Source organism: Lepeophtheirus salmonis, chromosome 14, assembly GCF_016086655.4.
Source record: "Lepeophtheirus salmonis chromosome 14, UVic_Lsal_1.4, whole genome shotgun sequence".
In the NCBI taxonomy this organism is placed as follows: domain Eukaryota; kingdom Metazoa; phylum Arthropoda; class Copepoda; order Siphonostomatoida; family Caligidae; genus Lepeophtheirus; species Lepeophtheirus salmonis.
In genome coordinates, this window is record NC_052144.2 from 17,650,896 (window position 1) to 17,677,892 (window position 26,997).

Consider the following 26,997-nt stretch of genomic DNA (forward strand, 5'->3'; position numbering starts at 1 on the left):
TTTTCAATGTCAGACAACCTATTCTTAATAAACTATCTACATATATATACGATATAACCCAGGTGACTTGTTTTAGATCCTGGGGCAAAACAACGACTAAATCCAGAGTTAAATCATTTCCATTCATAGTACATTCAAAAGAGTAAGTAAATTAAATTATAGAAAAGAAGAATATGATTACAAATGCAGGCACCTATAAAAATATTTTAACTTGTTTTTATTCTTTTCTTGTGTAATCCATGGATATTATGTAATAAAAATAACCAACACAAAATTTGAATATGTAAGAACTTTTGAGGAAAAACCTATCCCTGCCAGTAGTATCCAGCATTGCTTGGAGTTCTTAGGCGTCGACGAACATACAAATTTTGCTCCAATAATATAGAAGTTAACTATCCAAAAAATCATTGGTGCTACGCTACGTTTCTTTTTTTGAGCAAACTCACACATAGATACTTACTCAAGACTTAGGCATTCTCTCCTCAAGAATTTAAAAAGTAATTGTTATGGATTGAGAAGAAGAAATAATACAATTTGATGCACAAGGAAGTACTTTAGCTCGTTGTTAAAGAAATGAGCAAATCGGACGCCTTGAGAATTATACCAAATCAGATAGTTGAACTTAAAAGTATTGGGACACTATATTCCAACGTTACATAACCTCCATCTCCTTAATCAATGAATATTAAGTCAATGATGTTGGTTTGAGGAATTTTCAGTATAGGGCGGAGACAATGTGGCAGAGTCCTTTTTTACTTTTATTTCTATGCAAACAATAAGTACTTCTTATGTAAATATTTGTATTCCTAATATTCGGCTTTCATCATAGTGAATATATAAGTACATACATATTAGAAAATAGGCTATGTAAATAACCATATAATGAGAGAGAAAAAAAACTCCAGTTTTCAAGGTAAGACTAGTATTCTACCATTGCTCAAAAGTTATCAAATTATTATTTAATTTAGAAGTTATTTTTATTTATTTAATTTTTAGAGACTAAAAAACTAATTTTTGATTAAATAAGTTTTTTCATATACATATATGAGTTAATTCCAAGATTTATTTATAATTGAAATAATGAAATTATTTCTGCCTACAATAACCAAATATATTCTTGACCATAACAAGTTGCGTGAGTAAACAAATTTGAATGTTACTAACATTAAGAGAGTTTTTACTTTTTAACCCTTGTATGGTTCTTATTTTTTATGCACACCCATTGTCTTTAGTGTCAAAAATACCCATAAAAACAACCTGTATAAATTGTATTATACATAATTAATTAAAAAACTAATGATTAACTTTTTATTTAGATAAATCTGTATTAATTTTACATGTAGAATTATTACGTCTAAGTCACGGGATATATGGAAAAATATATTTTTCTTAAATAAGTATGTAAAACAATTCCAGAAAAAATGACATTTGAAGGCAATCACGACGTTATTTGATGTAGCCTTTTCTTTTCATTTCAGTTCTGCCAATATTTCCTTAATTCATTGGACAGCGACGGAGTAATTTAAATTTTTCGTCAGAAATAACTCCTTCATTTTCTATGCTTTTTGAATTCTATAGTATACTTTTTAGACATAGAATATCCCATAGATGCTTCATGTCCGATTCATGAAATATCGTCAAACGATAGTGGAAAAATTAAAATATCTGAGAAAATGAAATAATAATGATAAAATAATTAAAAAAAGGACAAAAATGTATTCCTAAAAATACAGCTATTATTTATAAATTCCCTTATTTCTTACTGAAAATGAAATGAGCGGCCCTACAACTTTTCTAACATACTTAAATCTAAGTTATAGTAGGTATAAACGATTCGGAAAAAACATAAAAAAAATAGGTTTGAATGCAATTACAGAGGCGTCTGTAGAAGTTTGGAAAAGGAGTAGAAAAGAATTTTCACTACTCAGGAATAATTAAATAATAATGACAACTGAGTAGGAAAAGAAAATACCTTCTTTATATTAAGAATTACAAATTAACGAACCAGCTAAAAACCACACCGAGCTTATATCTTTGTTCGCTATCATGCGTTGGAGTAGTAAGGAACGTGTGTTTGCTATCGATTATATTACAAAAATAAAATAAAATAGTTTGGCAGAATGTTTAATTACATTTTATCACTTGATTTTGTAGTGGTGCAATTAATGAAAATACGTTAATACCTTAAATTTATACATACAAAAAAACGATATTTTCAATTCATATTCATAATTATGTAAATGCAAACTACTCCATGTATAATAATGCTATTGAGGTAAATTTATTGTTATCGGATTTGATATTGAGCAAGATGTATAAATTGTTGTAGTTTGTTCAAATCAGGTAATTAGAAACTGAATAATTCCGAAAAAATCCTAATTTTTAAGACTTATTCAGAATTGCCAATGACTAATTATCTAATCAACTAACAATCTATAATCATTGAGTAAAATATGTCATTTAGATATTGTTGCATCTTTTTCTAAAAAATAAATATCCCTTCAAAATCTCATAAAGAATAGTAATTTAAAAAGAAAGAAAAAAATGAACAAGGTACCGGATATTGAAATACTGAAGTTTGGTTTATTCAGTGGATGGAACATGGAATTGTTGATACATAGAATAATCACGCATCTTACGTGAAGGTAATATATAGTGATGTTAATCCGGATATATTTTGCTCCGTTTTTTTTTTGTTTTTTGTTTTTTAATTGGTAATCTGAAGGATAAATTTTCTTTTCCATAGCTGTAGTCATTATTATTCCATTCCTGAGTAGTTAACTTTTTTTTCTTAAATAGATTCAATTATGTTAATTATTTTCTTCCCTCTCCCTTGTCACAGCTGATAGTAGTGATCTCCTCCAAAACATTTATCAAATTGTCAGGGTTGACATGGTCACTGTTGATTTTAATTTCATTTTTTTAACATGCCTATTATACGCACGATTTTCAACGGTAATAATATAAAAGGAGGAATTGGTGGACAAAAATAAAGGATGACTCAACCCAAGGTTAATAGATGTACAGGGTTATACCATTATGTAATTCGGCTTGCCAGAATTTTCAATTTGATGTACCGTACCGACTGATGGGGAAGACAGACATATTTTTACGTCATAGAGTTAAAAAACGGTATATTAACAGCATCTATTACTGGAGAATATATGATTAATAGTAAGAGTATATTATACTCATTGACGTCACTATTAAAAAGGTTGGTGAAAGTAAAGTATCAGTTATGGTATAACCTGTTATTTCTATTAACTCTGAGGCAATCTAATTTTGATTAAATAGTTCATCAGGAAAAAAGAAAAGAAAAACAAGCTAAGCTGCATGCGTGATTATTCCATGTGTCTAGAATTGACGATCTGATTTGATTTTTAGAACTGCGTAAAACAAAACTTTAAATGTGTACTATCCCTATGAAACTAAAATAAAACTTATACGATAAATAAAACTTGGAAAAAGGAAGTTCTGCGCCTGCATCTTGTATTTATCAGAATAATACTCGCCCATTATAAAGTTAATAGTAATTTTTTATGTGCATATTTTTGTGTTCAATATAGTCAACTACTTAGCGACTAAATTGTCTTCAAATTATCTTTTTAAATAAATATACACTCTATGTATTGTAACAAAGGGAATGTGTGGCACGATTTGATTTGTACTGTATCTACATATGTTTCAAACTTTCTTCTTCTAATTAAAAAGAAAGAGAAAAAGTGATTGTAATAATTTTTTTCCCAACTATGAACTATTTATTATTCGCTTAATCGGTATATTATATTACCCAATTTCATAATGATTTCTATAAAGCTATTCCCTACAGATTAATTTAAAAACATCATTTTTTTTTTTTTTCATAGTATACTTGATGTTTTTTCCATAACTTTTGGTACGAAATCTCAATTCTCAAGATACCTCTATATCCCTTCCTCCTAGGTGAAGAACAACTGATTTAAAAGTAAATGATAATTGCTCACATATTAACAAAAGCTAATTGGAATTCAACCAATCAACTTTCAGAATACTTATAAGGAACAACAAACTGTTAATTTTTATGACTGTGGGACAACGCTGAGAGCCATGTCGGAATATTGAATATAAGTCATGAAAGGAGCGTTTCTTAAACTTTTTATCATTCATGTATTTACTCGTAGCCAAACCATTAATTTTAGATTATTTTTTTGTCACAATTTAACGGGGTGTACTATTATGCCGCCGTGGGGAACAGCTGGAGAAATAATACAGAACACCTTTATACTCCGTAGTATTTGAAATTCAAAATGCATTGTGTCTTGAAATTTTTACAAGTTGATGGCTATTACGATTATCAACCTCCCCTGTAGTATGAATTTCTCAAGTGGTCAGATAAATTCCTATTTTTGAAGTTATGCTAGGTACCAATCTATCGATATTACCAGTAATTCAGATTAAAAATTGACGTTCAGTGTCCAAAACACTTCCTAATTAAGTTATCTGCTATATTACACGAATAATTGTATACCAAAAAACATAAATATAATAGTTCCCATTAATTGATTTGATTTATTTTTATAATTAGTCAATTACATATACTTTCTTATAATTTTCTAGATTAGTCACTAATGATTTGACTTACTCATTCTATAGAAAAGTGATTTTGGACCTTTCAATAACTCTGGAACCCCTATGCATTGGTTGGGGGTTGGTTTGCTAATATTCATCTTGATGATTTTTTATACCAATTTTTTTATGTTTTTATGTTTATTTTTCTGCTATGTACAATTAAAAGTTATACATTTATTGATGACGTAACCTTTCTTCCTAAAAGAAAAGAAAAAAATGTCCCAAATCAGTTGGTAGTTAACCAATACTTCCCCACTATGGAACTATTGTTCAATGATTTTATGATATTTACATACATTATAACACAGCCAATCAACGTTTAGGAGACTGATTAGGAGAAAAGAAACAAAAGATCAACAGCTGAAATACACTATATATTTTTGTATTAGGTAGGTCACGCCATTTGATATCTTCATTTTTACAAATAGGGTAAGTTTGATGATGTCATTAATATACAAATGCTATTTATTTGATTAAAAATGACCCCCCTCTAAAAAAAGCAATTTTTTACCATAAATCAAAGTTTTGATTTTTTTTCTTCTTGATATAAACATATATATGTCTGTGATATCAGGAATTGTTCCAAATATTTTTATCAACGAGTTCACATATTGTACATATCTAATGATAAATGAGGGAAAATGAAGAAAAAAATAAATAAAAAGTTTTTTCCCCAACAAAATTTATACAAAATCGCAAATAACATTTATAGAACAAAACAAAAAAAATCACATGTTGTGTGTATATTTTGGTTTTTTTAAAAGTCATTAAGTCTTCCATTTCAATTTTGGAGAAGAACTTCTGCCGTACTTATTCAAATTTGGATTAGCTCCGAGCTGGCATCTTGACAGTGTGGCACACGATGGACACGGCCTTCAACGTCAAAAGTTGTCAATTTGTTCCCTGGCGTGCAGAGGATGTTATTTCTTATGAAGGAGGACATATTGAACAAAAATATAGCTAAAACATATCACAAATTGGTTTTGAGTTGTATTTTTGTTGATTCTATAAAAAAACAGGGTTTTTTGTAACCTAATCATCCTGCTACAAGTCTTGGGTTCCCACTTTGTATACTTAGATTTGACTCAGGATACAAATCAAATAGATTTATTCGTCACTCGGAGTCAGATCAATACGACAGAGCTATATTCAAGTACACATTTTCTGAGTTTGAATCAAGTCCGTGTCTAAGTGAGTTCCGAGTTTGTTTTGTGTGGAGTTCAAGCTCATAAAAATATTCAAATACTGAGGTTTTGTACTTGACTAATACTCAGAAAGATTTACTCAAATGTATCTTTAAATTCAACATAAAATCAAAGTCTCAAAAATATTTAGTTATAATTTTGGGAAAAAGTTCCGAAATAAAATATAATGAAGTTGAATATTTAACTAACCTCAATATTATTATTTTTTATTTCTAATGTATTGGATTAGTAATTAATGATATTGAATCATCTAATCAACTTGTATGTATTTAAATTTTGAACTTTTCTAAAGCAACATTGCATTGAGTAATTATTTTTTAATTATTTCATAGGAAAATTAAATGTTAAACTGAAGAATATCAATCTAATTTATTTTTTTTTTTTTTTTGACAACAAATCTTTTTAAGTCGTATTAAAAGGTTTGTTCTTTAGTTTTTGCTAAAATATCAAGGATTTGGAAACAAAATATTAGCTTCCAAATAAAATCTTTCATTTAACTTGATTTTTGTATGATTATACACATTTTTCTTAGGAATTGTAACATAGATAATGTAATTGTTTTTTTTTTTTGTTGCCCACTAGGCTCATTCAGTTTTATTCAACAATTTTGTAATACTGATTACATATAATAATGTAGCAAGTAGAATATACAAAAAAAAAAAAACCGTGCTCATTCTAATCACCATTGGTAATCATGTATTACAATGCAAATTTACATTTCTATCATAAAAAAAACCGTCGATAGCTGCATGACAATAAAATAATAATTGACAAGTAATCCCATTCAAAGTCCTAAAATAGAATACTAATACAGGTAAGATGGAATCAAAGTTATCGTCTCTTGTAGTGCACAATTTGTATATTATATACTGTGCCGTTGTAATTATTGCGTCGATTTTTCCGTCGTTTGCTGTTGATAAAAATTATTTTTCGAAAGTTGGAGGGCAAATCCCTCTTCAATGATGATTTGTACGCCACTATTGACTTCTGTTAATCTGCTGCATTCCCACATTCTCCTCTTGTTAAACCGCAGAAAAAATCAATCTGCTCGCCCGTCTTTGCTGTATTTCCTGGCGGTTTCAAGAGTACCCCCGAAAGTACTCTGTACTTAAACCATTTCTCAGGAGCGGTTAGATAATTATTTATAATGGCTTTGATGCTTTGCTGTGGAGTTCTTGGGATTTTGCAACGGCTTAAATAAGCAATGAAAGGAGTAAGTGTAGGCTGTGTTAGACTTCTTCTCATGTACCAGGGCGAGAAAATACTGATCATACTTTTAAAAGGACGTATTGGTCGCCGTACTGGCAAAAAAGGTCCACCTATAGAAGGAAAAAACCATCTGATTTACAAAAGAGTTTGACTCTTTTAAATCTGCGGCTACTTCAAAGTAAAATCACCAGTAAAATAGCAGCTAATTCAATTTTCCAGAGGCATTTCCTATCCGAAAGAGACTTCAAGTTTTTTGATTATTTCCCAAGACCCATCACAAAATCCTTTGAGCCTAGTTGAGAATCCGCCCACTTTTTCAAAGACTTTGGATAGGCCCTAGTATGGGCTGTCGGTGTATTTTTAACCTTTTGTAACTAGAAAGTGGTTCAATTCGACGTTCCAAAAGTGTTGTGTCTCCCACAATTTCCTGATCCAATAGGAGTTGAGGCATTTCTAAAAAATAGGAAATGATATGACACTTAAGCCACCATATTTTATTGTATTGTGTATTCTTTGAGTTGATATATTTCTCTTCTTTAAGATTTTTAGGAAAGCATCTTCAATTACATTAATGTTAGAAGTTATTTTCGGACAGAATGGATATATTCGCAACAAGTGGGTGATTTTGGGTACAATGTACGTGTTACATACGCATATTCTATCCCATGTGCATAAATTTGGGTAAGCGTAGTGGCTTAAAGCTATTTTTATCCTTGAGAGGATTTTTTTATAAATCAGCAACATGCTATCGGGGACAACCAATGCTCCTAATAATTTGAGGTTTTTTCCAAAAACTAAATTGTGGCCACACTTTGAATATTAGGGGTCCATAAGGACATAAAAGTTCGGTTTTCTCTTTATTCAAAAAAGACTAGATTTGTCGGAAAGAGTTTTAAGTATGCGTATCAATGTTTTAATTGATTTTAGTGTTTTGATAGGACTTCCTGAAAACACCATAGCACAGACATTTTAAAGTTCTGTCGGATAATTGAAATCCTTTTATCGCTGCTTCTGAGTGAACATCACGAATAAGATTTTCTAAGCATAGGATGAAAATTGTCGCAGACAGTAGTAGTGGATCGCCTTAGCGGACGCCTCTTTTATTCTCAAAATAACTACACTGGTTTCCATACCTTATGGCTGTTCTATTTCGTGCTAGGATTACGCCGACCATTCGAATGATATAGTCTCCAAAACCCTTTTTGTATAGCGTTTTGATAATGTATTCGTGTGGTAAAGTATCATATGCCTTGGCTAAATCTACAGCCATTAACGTCAGCTCTTTGTTACTTTCTATACACGTTTGTAGAGTGAAAGGAATGTAGTCCATTAGCTTATGTTTTAAGAAGCCATACTGAGATTCATGTAAAATTTTATCTAAGACGTTGTTTATGCCATTTAAAATAATGCATGAAAAATCTTGTAAAGACAGTTTTGCATAGTAAGAGGCCTCAAATGTTTCATAAATTTTGCGTCTTTATTTTTTATTAGGAATCAGTATGATATTTCCATTAGACACATACTTAGGAAAATATCCGACGCTCATTATCTTTTCGTAAAATTAAAAACCTTGTATTTATTTATATCTACTGGTGTCATTTGATGAAATTAACAACTGTCTCAAAATTCAATTTGCGCAACATAATTTGTATTAGTTTTCATGTATTGTACACACTTCTTGCGCATAAATATTTTTTATATTGATACATCTGCGGTTGATTTTCCATTTCCTTTATTCCTTTCAATGCTTTCTTTTTATCTACCATTGACGTTTAAATTTTGATTTAATTAATGGTTTGCTACAAACCGTCTCCCTCTTTCCTATGCTGCCTAAGATCAAATAATTTGTCTTCATTCAACGTATTATTTATTGAATTGATTAGATTATATATCAATGTTATATGTATGTATACAATAGATATATAGATATATGTATAAATACTATTTATTGCTTGAAAATGCATTGAGAAGATTCAATGTATATCATAACTAACAACATGCATGCATCCATTCTACACGATAAGGATATCATCCACTTTTAAGCCCTCATTTTTGCAACATTACCATCCTATAATGCGTGTATCTACTGTTGCATATTCACACTTCCTTATTCCTTCGAATAATATGTACCAACTCTACTAGTGTTGCTACAATACCAATATTTTGTACCTGTTCCGCTATTAAAATTTGTATCAGTATTTTGATACTTTCTCAGCAAAAAAAAATAAATTATATATCTATATATAAGAAGAGATCAATTCATATAAACTTACACCCTTGCACAAAGGACACGGCGTTACCTCACTAACACAAAAATACCCTATGTATCTCTTCTGACTTGGTACGTACTGAGTATTTCATAATTTATTCTTTTTGATCAATAAATGAGAGTAATAAATTATAAATACTTATTCTCTGTTTCCGATAGGACAGGAATAGAATTTCGTATTCATCCCTAATTGTATTTATAACGTAATAAAATAAGTTCAATACACAAATTTCAATACTCTACTTCTTTAAATATATTTAACCAGCATCCCATTCTCATCAAAATTTGATAATGATCTCTTGACTATCTTCTCCATCCCTTGAGGTATTGTTTTTTATTTGTCCTTGCCTTGCACATGCCCAATTATATTTTGGTTATCAAAACTTCTATTTTAAATTTTTATGGGCAACTTGATGCCGTTGACACTAACCCATCACCTTTTGTGATTCTGCAGTTCCATTTTTTCGTTATTATTTCCTCCACTCTGTTAATTAATTCCCACACAGACAGACATAGAAAGAAGACTTGTTTCGAAATTTTAAATCTCAAGGCACAAAAAGTACTGTATTTATTCCCCCCTACTGATTTATTAGTGGAGAGTGAGGAATTACACCTTCAATATCGGAATTACTTTTTTTTTCATAAGAAGTTAAAGGGTCCACCGTTAAAGCCAAATATCCTGAGTCTACTACAGTGCCCCTGAAAAATTGATTCACCACAACTCAGTTTCTGAGATTTTACCATTTTCTATGCGTCTCTTATGGTTTTTGAGGTCATTTTCCCAAGTAAATAAAAAAAAGAATGAAGTCAATGGGTAGATCCGCATTCACATATGTTGAGTTATACTTGCAACTTATGATTCGAGTAAATTAATTTAATGAAGATAACTAATGTATTCTCAAGTAACATACAACGAAATCTGAAAAATATAACGTCAAAAAGCACCTGTTAGCTTAAGTAAGTCCCTTATCTTAGGCATAGGATTACTGGGGAGCAGGATGAGAAGACGAAAGCGAGACTTATAGTACTAAAAGTAATTAAGATCCTTGTTAACATAAACAGCCTGTTATTTGTTCTTCGGTGGAGTAAATGAATTACTTATGCTACAAAAAGGGTAAACTTCTACATTAAAAGTAACACTCGTCAGAAGAAATATTATAATGATTAAAAATACATTGTTATATATATTCTTGTGTATTTTTAAAACAATTTACGATGATCTATTAAAGAATGAAAAAAAAGAGGAATAAATTTCTAATTTCTGAACTAAATGTTTTCTCCTGAATTCCCCTTCTGTACTTATTCATATTATTTTCCCATGTAGATGGCGCTTTTTATGATACTACAGATTACATCGCTTTATCAATTTCTGGAAATTTCCCTCATCTAACTTATTATTCCTTGCGTAGATATCACCTTTTTAATTATGTTAAAAGGTTAGATTCATGGAGGTGCATAATTGATAATAATGAAATATTTGAATCTATTCTACACTCCTCGTGAACAAAAAAGTATTTATGTGCCTTAAGATTTATGTACATCTTAAAGCAGGAATGCCCTCAGCATTTTTATTGCAAGGATGCCTGGCTCAATTACCTTCAAACTTTCGATCGCCCCTCTAAAGAACATTGCTCTCAAGTAGTTTTCAAGTTAATATTGAATCACATACAACAAATTAACACTATTTATTATCCATGTGATTCAAAAATGGCTCTGTCTAGTTATTAAAAAAAATATTATCTCACAAGTTACATACTCTCATAATTTTAAGGTTCTCTTTTAGAACCAACAAAAATTGATCCAGAGACAAAAAAAAAATCCAAAAAGTATATATGATACTACTTACTTGATTGAGAGAGTCCATGTTTCCGTAGCAGCATTGTGAAGAGATGAGAATCGATCATCAACAATAAACACGTCCCTATCAGTTGAAATGATATGAGAGTCTCGATTCCGGATCCAAGCAACCTATTGAAGTGTGGAAATTATGGTTAAAATGAATATTTCAAATAATAATCTAATTTGACATATAAAAATATGATTGATAATTGACATCGAAGGCAATTTCTAAACTTTTTTATATCATTATAAAAGTTATGTGAAGTTTTTCGATTAAGTTCTTAACCACATGCATTTAGAAAGTATTATTATCTCTAGATTGTGTTCCTTTAAAAAATATTCTTTAATGTTTAAGGGCATCACCACATAGCTTAATCCATTGCTATAGGCACCTACTTACTTTTGAAATTGAGCCAAATAATTACTTTTACCTATTTCGGAAATACTTAAGGTACTAAAAAATAATCTGGCTCAAAAGGAGTTTCATTTTAAAATAAGGATAGTACCAAAATAAGTAGATTTTTCTACTCTCTAATTATTCTCCATTGTTTGTTATTAAGAATATTGATGCATAATATATGTCCCTCTGGTAAATAAGGTTGAAAAGAAACTGAAAATGAACGTTGTCACTATAATAGTTTGAACAATTTTTGGGGTGAACAACTTTGATTTTATAACGGTGTATTAGATCAACTGCATGCAGCCGTGAAACGAAGGAAATAAACACACACCTCCTCACTCCGAATATAGCAAGAACATAAAGGCTGGAATTACTCAAAAGTCAATCCTTCATTCTGCCCCGAGTTAAGCAAGGACTTACCTCTCCAGGGCTGCAGAGCCGGAGTCAAAAAATTTGTGGTGACTCTGGCTACAAAAATTATTATAATTTATGTAAATAAAACTTATTTATAATCTAAACCTTTCATTAAGTGTTTATTAAGTTACACTTAATAATGGTTATAAATTATATGTATTAAGTACTATTAATTTATAAGTGTACTTCACAAATTTATAACGTATTTTATAGCCTATACAATCACAATTCCTGAACATCTAACATCTAATTATGTTTAGAAACTTATGAATGAGCTAGCAATAGATGCCAGTCATATAACTTTTGATTCATTTCATTTGCTCTTCATCATGTCTATTATTTAATTTTTTTCATTATGTTAAATATTTTCTTAATACCTGACATAATCCTTACTACAAATAACTAATTACTATAAATTCAATCTATATTTATAGTTTCTTCACTCAAAAGGATTTATATAGACTAAAAAAAACATTATTACAAAATTATCTGTTGCAGTTGTAGTCGGACATTTTTATTAGTCAGGACCACAACCCCGCTAATAACTCCCAAGTAAACACTTATTGTTACACTCCCCGTCTTTCATGAGTACACATAGTAATTAGTACTTTTTTACTCAAATACTCTGTCTTCAATGTTGCGGACAATTCTCAATTACTAATTAAGAAAAGTCTTACATTTAGAAATAATTGTCTAACAAACGACTGATTTCAGAACTGTTTCATCTTTTTTTTTTTTTTTTTTGAGGAAAGATTGAGAAATACAAATTAGATTAATAAATATCCTATATTTTTGTTAAATTTACGCTCGCCGGGATTTCAACCTTTTTTACATCTCTGATAAAATCAAGAGGGATTTTATTCGCACAAGTAACACCATTTAATTTGTTTTTACTTATATGAACAAATCCTCCTAGACAAGGAGAAGGGGTTCGACGAATAAAGTATTATATACATTGACATAACACGTCTATTAATTCATATCTCTATATTGGAATATCCAAAATTAATCAGAGGTTTATAATCTTTGTTAAAATTGATATTAATTGCAATCAATTTAATGTTTAAAGAGAAAAAGAGCCAACTTCTGTTGGTAGTTAGTCCGTTGCTTCATTTTCTAGTCCGGAATTACTAGAGATGAAATTTATACTGTTGAAATGATTCTGTGAATATTAGTGAATTAGATTTGAATATAAATTGGTAAACTATGGAGTTACAGAGTATTATATCCTATGAGGATTAACTTCGAATATATGTTTTTGTGTTAACTTTCCTTGCCATATAACTTATTCAAATGTATTAAAAAACAAATAGCTGACAGCTTGAATGTAATAAATAAAATCACCTCCCGCATACTTAATCAACAAAGAAAGTTAATTTACTCAGTATTTACTTTATGGCTAATCATACCAATGATTCATTAGGCCTTGTTAAGTATTTTAAACATTATATATTCACACGTCACACATACTATTCAAAAACCACAACGAATAATAAAGATAAGCACTCCGATGGAATTTTATTACCCCTTATACAACTCTCCTTCGTCTAAAAAAGTAATATCCTGAATAAATTATAATCAGAATCAATAAAATTACTCCTCCATGGGAACCGATAAAAGGGAACCGACAATTTATTTCGACATGTTTATATTATATTGATTAGTGGTATGATATTTATTTATATTCAAAACTGTCAATAATTAGACTACATATTTTTAACTTATTCATGTCTTCATTATATTTATAACGCAGTATATGAACTATTGACAATATAATTTATATATTATTGACAAATTTGACCAAAACTAGTGACTATTTGGTTAGTAGGAGAGAGCATGAATAAGACTCTTTAGTTACATGTATACCTACCAAATAAAACTATATCCATTTATTTATAACACAGCATCTCATTTATTTGTTACTTTTTAAAATTGCAAATAGTTAACTTGCAAGTTGGCATTTGTTTGCTTACTTTTTTCTACGTCTAACAATTATTCGTGAATTGTAACCATTTCAGAAATAACTGTTTTTACTGTTGGTGCGCTGTAGAAGTTATTATCTGACTGGAAATCTGTAGTGTTTTCAAATCAGATGTACAGCTACATGCTATCTCCCGATTCTAAAAACACTCACAAATTTACTTTTAATAAGAATATTACAGATTTTATGTCATGAGACACGTCTTAAGTTTGGCTAGGTCTTATTTAAATAAACTTTATGTAAATAGCACAAGTTTTATTTTTGAAAATGCCAAAAGTTCATAATATGATTCTATTATATTAATAGTATTTGATGCTTTAAGTATGAATCTCTTGTTAGTTTTTGATATTAAATAAGATTTTAGAGCATTTTCAATATGTTTAGATTTTGTCCTGCCCCGTCAAAAATTAGCTTGCTATCATTACTTCTTACTTATTTTGCGTGTACGGAACAAAAAAAGAAGAACCAATGGGCAGAAGCCGTTCACTTTAGTCATCAAGAAAAAAAAATGAAGAACATGATTATTAAAAATATATGGGTAGGTCTAGCATAAAAATTTATTATTCTTTTAAGATATAAAAGAAATACTTATAAATAATTTCTTTTCATGGTATAGCCCTTTTCGAGCTTATCAATGGATATTATAACATAAACATCCTAGAATATTGATGTCATAACCTTGCCATCCGACATTTGGTCTTTCCTGGTTTCGGTTCATCGCGTGTAGTAAAATCAACTGATTGTCAATTAGATTCTGGAGTGTAGCGAAGGAGCCACGTTTCATCCCAAATCTTATATTGTCTAAAAAAATCTTATTTGTCACGGCTGAAATGGCTTTGAATCAAGAACACGATGTTGCTTTTGATTGGTTGTGAGCAAGCACGGCATCCACTTTGCACACAGCTTTTACATGCAAAGATATTCATGGGCGATATGGCTAACACGTCGTCCCCTTGATATCGATAGAGTCTCAACTATGTCAATTAACCTGACTTAAAGATCATTCAAAATTATTTTTTGATATTTTCCTCGGTAGCATCCTCTGCATGCAATTGCAAGTAAACAACTGACTGCATGCAACATAAATATTTGTAATTCTTTGTAAAAAGCCTTGAAATAACAATATTTTTGTTTTTGGATCTTTTTTAAAATTAATGAACCAAAATGTGTATTAAATTACAAATTAAGGAGTGTAGAAATTGTTATGAATAAAATTATTGGAAAACTCAATAAAGCAATATTTAACCATCTTATTAAGATTGTGTTTACTCATCCATGGCGGAAGATGTCAATACACTACCGGCCGATCAGCATAAGTCAATTAATCCTAAGACCCTCACTTGGAACCTATTATTGGTAGCGGTGAACTTCAGTGATTATGTGCTGAAAAAAAAAAGATGAGGATAACGAGGAAACGTTCTCTTTAACCTCCAAAGATAAGTCCGTGTGGTCTTTTTTAAATTAGCCGGTAAAAAAAATGACGGGGACTCATCTCCAATTATCAGACTATGATGCTGCAGTTTTCAATCATGGGATCCCCTCATACATCATATCCCACCTCAGCTCAGACATTTTCCCGGGTTAAACCATAGTTGTAGCAAAAAAAAACTCCAACTAACATATATGAACGATTTTACAAGCTTACTTTTCCAATTACTTATAAGCAACATGAGACGGGAGTGCAATTTTGGGTTGACATCCTTTATCTGAGAAATCCTCTGAACTGTAACACTTCAACAATTTTCAGAATACAAACATTAAAATTTCTAGGAAACGTTACAATTGAATTGGCTGAATTGGTAGAGGCAACATATAAACCTACTACGGTTGGATACACCAGCTCAAAAAGGAAAAAATACATGCTCTATCAACATTCCGCTGGTAAGGGAATGAACCAAAACATCGATTCATGTAACTTACCCTTGGAAGTCCGAGCTCAATTAAAAATCATCCCCACGTTACTTGCCATGAAAGGGTAAATAATTAAATTAGACATTGCAAAAGCTCGGCGAAAGTGTTCAAATTGCTTTAATTATAAACACACATTCTCCAAATGTATGAAAGGAAAAATAATATTGAAGCAATATATATGATCACTTCTTCTATCTCTGAGAAAGGACGAGGGTCCATCAGTTGTAAAGAATATGACAGATCAAATGCCGAATCCAGTAGTCATACAAATCCCTTCACAAAATCGAGAACATCAAAACAAGGAAAATTATCCCTTTTTTGGAATCGTGAATCAAAAATCCACCGTCATTAGCGATGATACTCAGTTAGTGGGAAATAAATTAGAAAAATCTTGAATGAGAGCCCTAGAGAAGGCCTCCAAGACTTCCTCAGAAGCCCAATAAGTCTCAAAAGATCTAGATATCCCTCCATTGAGAGTAAATGGAGTTCTCCAATACTCCATTTAGTGAGAAGGTTGAACAGTATATTACGTCAACATCACTGAAAAAAATGAAATGATAATTGAAAAAATAACTAATTCTTTTCATTGAAGAGATCGGTTTGAGTATAAAATACTTTGAGTAAGTGATGCCCTAAATTTAATTATTCTGTTCCCTTTATTCTAACATTTTAGATATTCAATTACTGTTAACTAAATAAAAAAGAAGTAATAAATGGAGATAAAAGTAGTTATATACAAAGTAATCCGATCTTTCAAAAATGCAGAGTAGATATATGTGCTTATACTTTTGCAACAACATCAATTCGAAACATTATAAAAGCACAAAAAACCTCAAAAGAAAGAATGTAAAAATATAATTTCATTTTGATACATAGGTATGCCTGGAAAATATTCCCATAAATCTACAAACTAAGCTACTTTTTTAGTACATTATTTGAGAATCACCTCGTAGAGTACTCAAAAAATGTCCTTGCTTAAATAACTATTATATTTCAACTCTACTATGCAAAATGTAATTTTGACACGAACATATTTGCCAATTACATTTTCGTCTCTTGATGATTTGGGCACATTACTTACAGTGTTTTTTTAATAGTAAATTAAGACTTATATTAAAATTAGGTTCCAATATATAATCTATATATAGTGGCCAGTCATTTTGCAGTGAACTTTTTTGCCGTCAGTAATTTTACCGCACGAATTTTCGCCGCCTTTTTATGTTTCATATTATAGTTTCAAACATTAGATTAAGTGCAAAATGTTGCAAATTCCGTTATTTCTTTTGATGGAGTTTCTTACATTTCTTCAATCCACAACGAATAAGGTGTCACTAGTCAATGAGTCCTTATGAAAAAGACACATGCTCCCGGACCTGAAATTCCTTACTCCTTTTCCCTTATAGACAGTATTCCTTCATTATTTCCTCTCTATTTTCTGTTTTTCTTCATAATCATACTTATTACTGAGATACAAAAGTAAAGACTAAATATAAAATTCGGACCTAAAATATAAAAACATAATAACCTAGATAAAATGAATACGGTAAAATCATCGACGGTAGAAAATGTTGGCAATAAAATGATCAAAAAAAAATCACTTTATTCCATCTTGTATTAAAAAGTCGTTGGTATCCTAAAATATCTAACCAACACAACCAATTATTTTGGAAGTCAGTTTTGAGACTAAAAACTAAATTTATGAAGTAAGGGATATTGTGTGTAATCAAAAGGGGAATTAAATTTAAATATTGTTTTTTTAAAACATTAATTTGTCCATTTGTATTCCATTTGAAATCACTTTTTAATATATTAAATAATGAAAAAATGACCTATATAAAAACGATAATTTAACATATGAGCTCTAACTAGATTCTGAAATTGAGTAATGGAGGTAAGAAGATTCAAAAATGCCGGTTTGCATGAAGTTTCTGTAAGCTTTTTGTAAAAACAAGTGCGGTACATACTCGTATGTTCAGTAATTATATCAAAATACCTTCTTTATTTGGTTAGTATTCAATCTAGGCCGTTAGAGAAAAAGCTCAATGGAACAAGAAATAATATTGGTGATCACAATAAATCATTCTTTTTTACAAGGATTAATGCTTGAGTTTCTATGGAGAACTGTATCCTCATTGGATTACGGCTTCAATTTATTACAGGGTAATGCACACCATTTTTTTTAACTTCTTGGCTTAGTGGCCATTAATTTCCACGTAACAGGGATAATTCCTTGTTCAAAAATTTTATATGTATGTACATAAAAAGTATTTAAATGTGTTCTTATTATCCATTTCCTATTTTTTTAATTATTTTGGATATTACTATAATGATGTTGTAGTACTTTAAAGTATCAAATCTTTTAGTATCATTGTATACATATTTACCAAATATATAACACTATAGCTTATATATTGCTGTTTTTCTGTATTTTGTTTATTAAATGGTTAGTATCCATTTAGTATATGTTTATCATTTCTCTTCTATTTGAGGGTCAAAATCACTGCAATTTTTTTTTTTTTACTTTTTAAAGGAAAAACCTTATTTTTAAGTAGTAAAAAGAAAAATCAAATTACAAAGAAAGCCACGAACAATAAAAACAGATATGTGGTGTGTCAACATAAGAACAATCTTAAACAAAAACAAAACGAAAATAAAATCTCAACTTTTTTACTTAATATATATATATATTTAAACATACTTGAATCAAAAATTGGCTTTGTATTTATATTTGTGGAATGAGTTAAGATACTTAAACCTAAGTAAGCTTTCAAATAAATCCGTCAATTTTTTATTCTTCTATCGGGACAATCATTTTTGGCACTTTAAGTGGGATTAACGGCACGTTGAAAGAGTTAATAAGAATAATTTGGAGATATAGATTACGAATAGTTTGATCCAGGATACAAATATGATCTTCACTAAATTTTAAGAAAATTCCTTCTATATTACTTTTTAAGCTTTAGTTCTTTCCAATATTTATTCAGATCATATTTTGATCTTTTTTTTCTTCTTTTCAAGTTAAAAGGCAGTTCTTTATTCAGTCTAAAAATACATTTATAAATTAATTTGTTAAAAAAATAAAAACATAAATCAAAGAAGAAACGACACTTTTATGTATAATTAAAATTAAGCCGAAGATACAAGGAAAAAACAAAAAATGATAAACCAGTAAATTCAGGGATCTGATAAGGAAATCCTATCATGAAGAGAAGGTTTTGAGCTAGTTCTAACAAATAATTATTTGTAAACAAACATTATATATTATGTAGTAGTATTTTTCATCGATCGAGATTGAGGATTATGATGGCCTGAGAGATGCAATCATAGAGCCACGAAGGAAGCACTTAGTTCTTGTGCTTCACACCATATATTATACTTTGGAGATGAGCCACTCAATCTTCCACTTATCTTTTTTCCGTTTTGTTGGATCTTTCAAAATCCTCCAGTTGAAACAGATCGACTTATAGACCGAACAACTTATATTTGGAATAAAATCTGCGTGTTTCAACAGATAGATATTTTTCTCCAGATCTTTATACTATTTCAGATTAATTATTTGAGAAATACTATTTTTTTTTAAATAAATATTTTTGGCTATGCAAATAATGCTTACATGACGGTTGGACTCGAAAACTCCCATTATTTTATGGCGTATTTTATTTTACTGAGGTACATCTTTAACGTACGCACAATCAATGCTGTGTCAAACAAATATAAAACAGTCGATAGGGTTTTTTTAGTACGAAATCTTATCTTTCTAATTCCATACAGCGTAAACTGATCACACTTATATGACGCAAAATAAATATTAATTTCTGACAGAAAATCCATGACCGGTCTAAGACCGTTAGAGCTTACGTTGGACCTAACTTTTTCATTTATTCAAAGAAGTTAGGTCCGGGCGATATCTTAGATTAATTGTTTGTAGAATGGTACACAAAACATTTTTTTTTTCCAAAAGTATGAACCATCATTGGAATTATATGAATTTAAAATGTTTAATATGTGCACAACTCATAAAATTTTGTTGGGGGGCAAATTGGTGTATATATGTAGAACGCAAATAATCCAGGGCCTCCAAAAGGAAGTGGGTTAGAGGGGCTCCCTAAATTAATGAGTTTTTCCTTTTTTTTAGTTTTATTTTTTGTCAGAATAAAGAAAATGTGGATTTTTGAGATTTTTTTTTCAAAAAATAAATTTTTTTTTTCATAAAATTGAATTTTTTTTTGAATACTTATAGATTTTGAATCTCTTTTCCAATGCGTTTAATATCTGAATTTTTTGTCCATAGCTATGGATTTTTGAATTTTTTTTTCAAAAATTTAATATTTGAAATTTTTACGAAATCCTTCTAATTTTTTCCAAAAAAAATTAATATTTTTTTTCTTTAAAAAAAAAAAATCATTCCAAACACCATGCCCAATGTTATTTGGTCTCCTAGCTACACTGCCTTGAATCAAAGGTGTATTTTTGACTGTGTCTCACCCTATATGTTGAACCCTTTAGAATAATATCTTCAAGTTCTAATTGTCTCTTTCATATTTGATATTCATAATGAACATAATAACGAATATATATGCATTTTTTTTTGTGTGTGTGTGTAAAGAAAGAAATCTAATGAGGTTACTCACTCCTTATCTATGTATTGCAAAATTCTATGCACACAAAAAAAATTGTGAAAATTAACATGCATCTTTCTGCGGTTTTGTTTTGATTGTTATATGTATACATTTCAAATAATGATACATATCATGAATTTTAATCAGATTCATTAGAAAAAATCCTAAGAAATCTAGACGATAATGTAGAATACTTCCAGCCATAAGTTTAATTAACTTTTTTATCCCTCCGATAGTCAACTGGGATTAGATTATTACACCCCCAGATTTATGAAAATCCTTCTTATTCGTTTGAATCTACATTTTATCGCCAATACTTTTCAGTTTGCTCCTGAAACATGAAATGAGATTTGATGCAATTCTTTTTATTAGCTTGATAATGCATTGCTAAGAATTGATTACCATATTTAGCTATTTTTAATCAAAGTAAGTAAATTTAATTAACTATTTTGCTATTATTTTTTCTTTTGATTTCATGGATTTTTCATTTTTTCAATGCGAGGACAAGCTATTAGTATATAAAAAAACACAAAACCTCATAAAAACTGATGGTTACAAATTTGTTTTCCAAAATTTAGATATTAAAAATGAATATTTCATATACATTATTAATATAAATAAAAATTCAATATTTTTGCTATAATAATAAAAATTATACCTTGTTGAAACCCGAAACTCATGCTGTTAAGATTATTTTAAAATATAAATTTATTTTTTCTACGTGTCTTATATTTTTAGTATTTCATTTAAGATTGTTCAATCTCTTTATCATATAATCAAATAAGTTCCATTTTTTCCCACCCAACTTCACTAAACATGTTATGAAAAGGATGTTCACTTACAAAGGGGGATTTCCTCCGGTTTGTGGGAATCACAAACTCTACTATTTGCCATAACTTTTTTTACAAATATATCCATATGATACTATGATAATTCTACAAAATAATAGTTCTATAAATGGTTATAAATCCAATTTTAAAGCAATACATGATTAAAGTAAATATGAGAGATACTTTTTGATCTTACAATGATGAAAAAGAATTTTTTGGATGTAATTTTTTTTATTATTAATGATCAAAGAAATCATAAACTTTAATCATATATGTCTTGAAACTTTTGATTTCATCCATTCTTTAATTTTTAATATGGCTTCAGAATCTTGAGTACCAAAATTTGTATACATGCTTTTCTGATCTCTTGCAAAAATAAGTAAAATAACTAACAAACTGAAACAAAATTTCGGTTATGGAGCGTGTCTCAAAATTAATACAAATATTTATACTAGCATAATTAATTTATATATATAAAAATAATATCTATCACTAATCATCTGTTACTTTCTCGTCATATCCTCTGATGAATACTTTATTAGAGTTTTTAATTACCTCAACAACAGCAAAAAAAAAATATTGTGAACATTTACCAAAAAATAAATCCTTAGAATATATGCCAGATTAATGTGTTAATTTTGTAATTAATCAGTTTTTTTAAATAATATAAATTGATATTTTTAAGGCTATTTAATCAATAATTTTTGTGATCTTTAGGCCCTTTGTATATATTATTACTATTAAATATTTCAAAAAAAAAAATCAATCTATATATAAATATACTAAATATTATAATTCTGTTACACAAAAACTCGATCAAAAAGGGCCAAACATTGAATGATTAATAATAACTCTTATAATATTGGAGAAAATATCCACAAAAAATAAGATAAGAATAATTAAGCATTTATGTTAAAGGAAGTGCAAGAAAGTGTACGTTTTGTAGGAAGCTGGGGGTTTCAAACAGCCCAGGAAAGTAACTTAGATATAATGCAATGTAGGTATGTAAATAAAACCATAATGGATTCTTAACTCATTTCCTTTTCTGTCCTTGGTATTTCATATATGTATATGTACATTCTACATGTAGTTAGATATAATTCTTTTTCAATCGCTAGAAGACATCAATCAATATTAAATAAATAAAATACTGTTTGAAATACATACATAAATTGATTTATCTAAAGATTAAATATATACTTAAATGGAAATAACGATCCATTTTCAACATTCAAATGTTTCAAAAGAACACATTTTTATAATAATCTGTTTATAGAGTAGTAGTTCTCAAGCTATGGTACTTGGAAAATAGATTAGGCCGCTATTGTATTTTCAGTTTGATCATCACGCTGGTACTAGGATATCTGGATAATTTCTCAAGTGGTAACCACTCTACAAAGTTTGATAAACACTTTTATAGAGGAACAGAGATGTAATTTTTTTTTTGTTTAATTTTGTTATAAAGTAAAAAAAATATATAATAATGTCCTTTATTTCTTCAAAGGACTCCTAAAAGGCAATGAATAAATGATCCATTACAAAGACCTTGATTTTCACCTTGTGGTTATTAAATTTTGTTATAAAAAAAACTTTCCATTTTTGATGGAGAGAAACATTATGGATTGTCAATCAAAAAAAAAAAAAAAAAAAAAAAGGCTTAAAAGGCACGTTTCAACCTGTTTAAGTGTCACTTTTTTTCATTAGTTTTTAGTTTTTGTAATAAACTATAAGGTTTTCTCAAAGGAAAGAAATATTGTTTATGAGATAAGGAAAATCAAAAGTAGCTCATTTGCATCTGGTAACAATACGTTTCCGTAAAAATTATCTATCCTTCACACATTAAATATTTATTAAGAAAGATTTTTGTTGATCAAATAAGTTGTAACTTTAGTTTAGAAGCTTAATTACTAATGAGGAGCAAAAGAAGAAAAATTGCAAATTAGGATAAACATATACACAACAAATGGGACTCAATATCAAATGAAGACTCCATAAGGAATAAGGAATACATGACCAAGATCCCAAGAAAGCTTTAAAGGTGTCTCAGGGGTGTCCGCGGGGGGTATATCTCTTTCTCCCAAATAATGATTTTTTCGTTTTTACTAGAAATTTTAATATTTGGAGTTTATTTTAATTTTCTGTTAGTAGTAATGGACTTTTAATTTTTTCTTCCAAAAAATTATATTTTTAGAGAATAGCTGTGGATTTTTGAAATTATTCTCAAAGATTCAATTTTTTGAGAGTAGTATTTGGTGTTTTAATTTTTTTCCTAAAATGCAATATTTTTGTGATTAGCTGTAGATTTTCGAAATTTTTTTGAAAGAATTTAATATTTGAAAATTTTTTATTGAGTTTTTTTTTTTTTTTTCAAAATATTTAAACTTTTCTGAATAGCTATGAATTTTTGAAATTTTTTCCATAAAATTTAATTTTTGAAATTTAAAAAAAAAAAAAAAAAATTTCAAAAGCCAAGCCTCCCAAAAATAGAGTCTCTGTTATGTGTAATACACATGTGTTTATTTCCATCATCTATTTCATTATTCGATCCAAGATGTAACTGAGTAAGTGCAACACAGTAACAAAAATTGGTTTTCAAAATATGTATCTTCAAAAAAAAAAAAAAAAAAAAAAGATTAAACAAAAATCATGCACATTATAAAACCAATTTGTTAAATATCATTATATGGAAATTACTTTTTGCCCATTACATGAAACGAATATGAAAAAAAATTAAAAAAAGTTTAATATTAAATGCTCTGCATAATGATTGTTCTATTATTCAACATTTTTCAAAGAAAAATACCGTTAGTTTATGATCACAGAAAAAAACACATGTAAGAAAAAAATAAAATTGAAAAATTGTCAAAAACTTTATGCAACATACAATTTAAAAAAAAATTTAAAACACGGCTATTAAATATGTGAAATAATAAATATTGCACAATCATTGCTTAAGCTACTTTCATTTATTAATTATAATACGGTTTTTTACCCCATACGCTATATACGGCATTATGTCGCCAACACAAAAATATACAGTGTAATTGTTGATCAACTTCTTTTCCTTTAATCAGTGTTCTTAACGTTAATTGGTTGAATTAAAATGATCTCTATTTAAACTGTGCACATTTTATTTCTACTACCATCTGATTTTTGTACTTTTTCCGTTTCTTTTCGGAGAAGAAGTTGCACATCTAACGACGTATATAGAGGATTAATTACAAACTAAATAACCTAAAACAATAAAGTAACTTACGGTATTATTTCCCAAATTTTTGATTTTACATGGAAGATACGCCGTTCCTCCCAACTGGACCGTGATGTTTCGATCAATACTTTTGTCAAAAGCTGGTATGGGATCCTCAGAAGGCAGGGAGGGCTCTGTATTTAGCATTTTTATCATAGAGGAGACATCACGCTGATGGTGACGACGTTGGTGATGATGGTAGAGATTCCGAGAGCCCTTGGCACCTATAGTAAATAAAATAAAATATTTTGAAATATTATTTATTAAAAAAGTATTTTGAATATATAATTACAAAATATTTTGTAAGAATTATAAATATTAAAAAAATAGAAGTTGAAAATGATTCATTTTAGAATCAATGGGTTTTTTTCATTGTTATTTTAATAAAAGTTAAAAATCAAGTAAATTTTTCTACTTTCAATTATGTTCCTCTGTAACTTTGTGGTTAATATTCAATAATAACAAATGAGGAAAAAACATTATATAATAAAAGTTTTGTTCCCTAGTGAACGTCAATTTTTAGCTCATAATATTACTCGTACATGGGCTTAAAAGTCCCGTGCTTCACACATATGTAGATGACGATTTTTTCTATTTACCACATTATCAGTGAGTACCGAACTTTGAAAGACAGTCCTCAAAATTATATGTCAATCTGTTATTTCGTTTTTGAGTGATTGTGCTCAGTGTTATTCTACTTTTGTTATTTCTATAACAATCTTTTTAAATTTGTGACTCCGCTCTATCAGAAAAAACAACAAACAACAAAACGTTCTTTTTCTGAATTAAAACGTGGTCAAAGAGACAATAATGATGCAGAACGCAGTAGACATCAAATGAGAAAACACCAAAAAATCCAATAAATATTTTTGAATGAAAGGATTGTGAAGCTGTGTGAGTTAGGTGACATCGTAAATATAGCAAAAGAACGTGTTGTGTTTATATTGCATTAGCATTTGTCAATGAGGAAGATCTGTTCAATGTGAGGGGCATGTTTGCTCACTTTTCACCAAAAAAAGAAGCGTGCTCAAGATTCAGAGCAGTGTATGGCAATGTTTAAAGGTAAAAAAACCGGAAATATTATTGGTATGTGACAATGGATAAATGGTGGACCCATCACTTCTCCTCGGAATCAAATCGATCATTATCTGAATGGACAACAACTGGTGAACCCCTTCCAATGCGCCCGAAAAAAAAAATGCTTGCTGGTAAGAAATTCCGCTAAAATGATAATGTTACTCTTGTTGGAGATTATACGGATAATTAAAGCCAATTCTGTAAGAAAATAAGATGTTTTTCTTTGTTAAGCCTGGTACTTTTCAGTCGATGAGTTGATATGACAGTTTGTTCGTAGATTATCTGAAGAAATTTTAGTTTCTGCAAAGGGGTCATATCTTTTTGGACCAGAATTGAGCAATGTTATGTTTACTTGTGGCACTGGGCGGACGTATGAGAGGGAGCGCAGTCCTGAATCCATACGTAGTTACCCTCCGGGTAGTTGGTCTTTAGCCATGGCAAGATGGTAGAGCTAAGCACCTTATAGTAGACTTCCCAGCCGATTATCTGTCCAGTCTTGAAAAAGATCGGAGGCATCTTCTTTCCATCAGAGGGCACATCGGCGAGGACCATTGTTTGGGCCAGATATTTGGTGGGGTAAACCCCTTGGACCTCTTATTTTGTTTCTGCAAGCTAGCAGTCGTTATAGTCGTTGTGGAACTGATCAACTGTGAAAATCTTCTTATCCGAGAAAATTTTCATAATTGACCCATTTGCCTTTATCCATATCCTTTTGTTAGAAGAAGGTGGTGTGGGTCCTTGTGAAATAAACTAATCCCAATTTTTGCTTCATATACCTCCTTATGGTCCTAGGAGCCACAGAGAAATCGTTGGCGAGGCGATTCATCGATCAAGTGAGATTCTCCTATATATTATTCTCCAAACTTATCAAGAACTTCGTTTCCCAAATTATATATGGCCTCGCTTCCTGAGATCCTGGAGAAGTCTTCTCCATTGTTTTTTCATCTTGGACAAATTAAAAATCAGACTCCTAAAACACTTAGCAATGTCTGTAATATTCATCAGATCAACTCCATCATTGAGGTGATCTGAGATGCGCTGCCTTTTTCCTTGTTGCTCGTTCATCATGATAAAATGACTAAAGGATTAGTATAGTTTGTTTATGTAAAAAAAAAAAAAAGACAGGAGATAAGAATATCAAAAAATAATTGATTAACAGTACGCGTTTTGCTGTTCTACCCTAAATAAAACCATATATCAGAGTAAAATATAATAAAAATTTCAAAATTGATCTTCCTCACTTTTTTTAAATTATTTTTGAAAAAAAATGACTATTTACTTACCATGGAAATCTTCAAATATGTTTATTTCCAAAGAATTAAAAACGAAAAATGTATATAAATGTTAATTAAGCACAAAAAATCTAATTGTATTAAGTATATACATAT

The 26,997-nt window shown here is 29.4% G+C and overlaps 1 protein-coding gene across 6 annotated transcripts in view; it reads right to left on the reverse strand.

Annotated features, from left to right (window-relative positions):
• The window catches only part of LOC121129813 (zwei Ig domain protein zig-8), a 335,418-nt gene that overhangs the window by 26,245 nt on the left and 282,176 nt on the right, over positions 1-26,997 (reverse strand). For all 6 annotated transcript variants that reach the window (XR_011783558.1, XM_071893322.1, XM_071893323.1 and 3 more), the window contains 2 exons: positions 24,542-24,756; positions 11,138-11,259 (listed from right to left, as the gene is read on the reverse strand). Coding sequence is in view for 5 of the 6 variants with exons in the window: in XM_071893322.1 (XP_071749423.1) it covers positions 11,138-11,259; positions 24,542-24,756 (337 nt within the window). In the remaining variant the exon portion in view is untranslated. The remainder of the gene's footprint in view (positions 1-11,137; positions 11,260-24,541; positions 24,757-26,997) is intronic.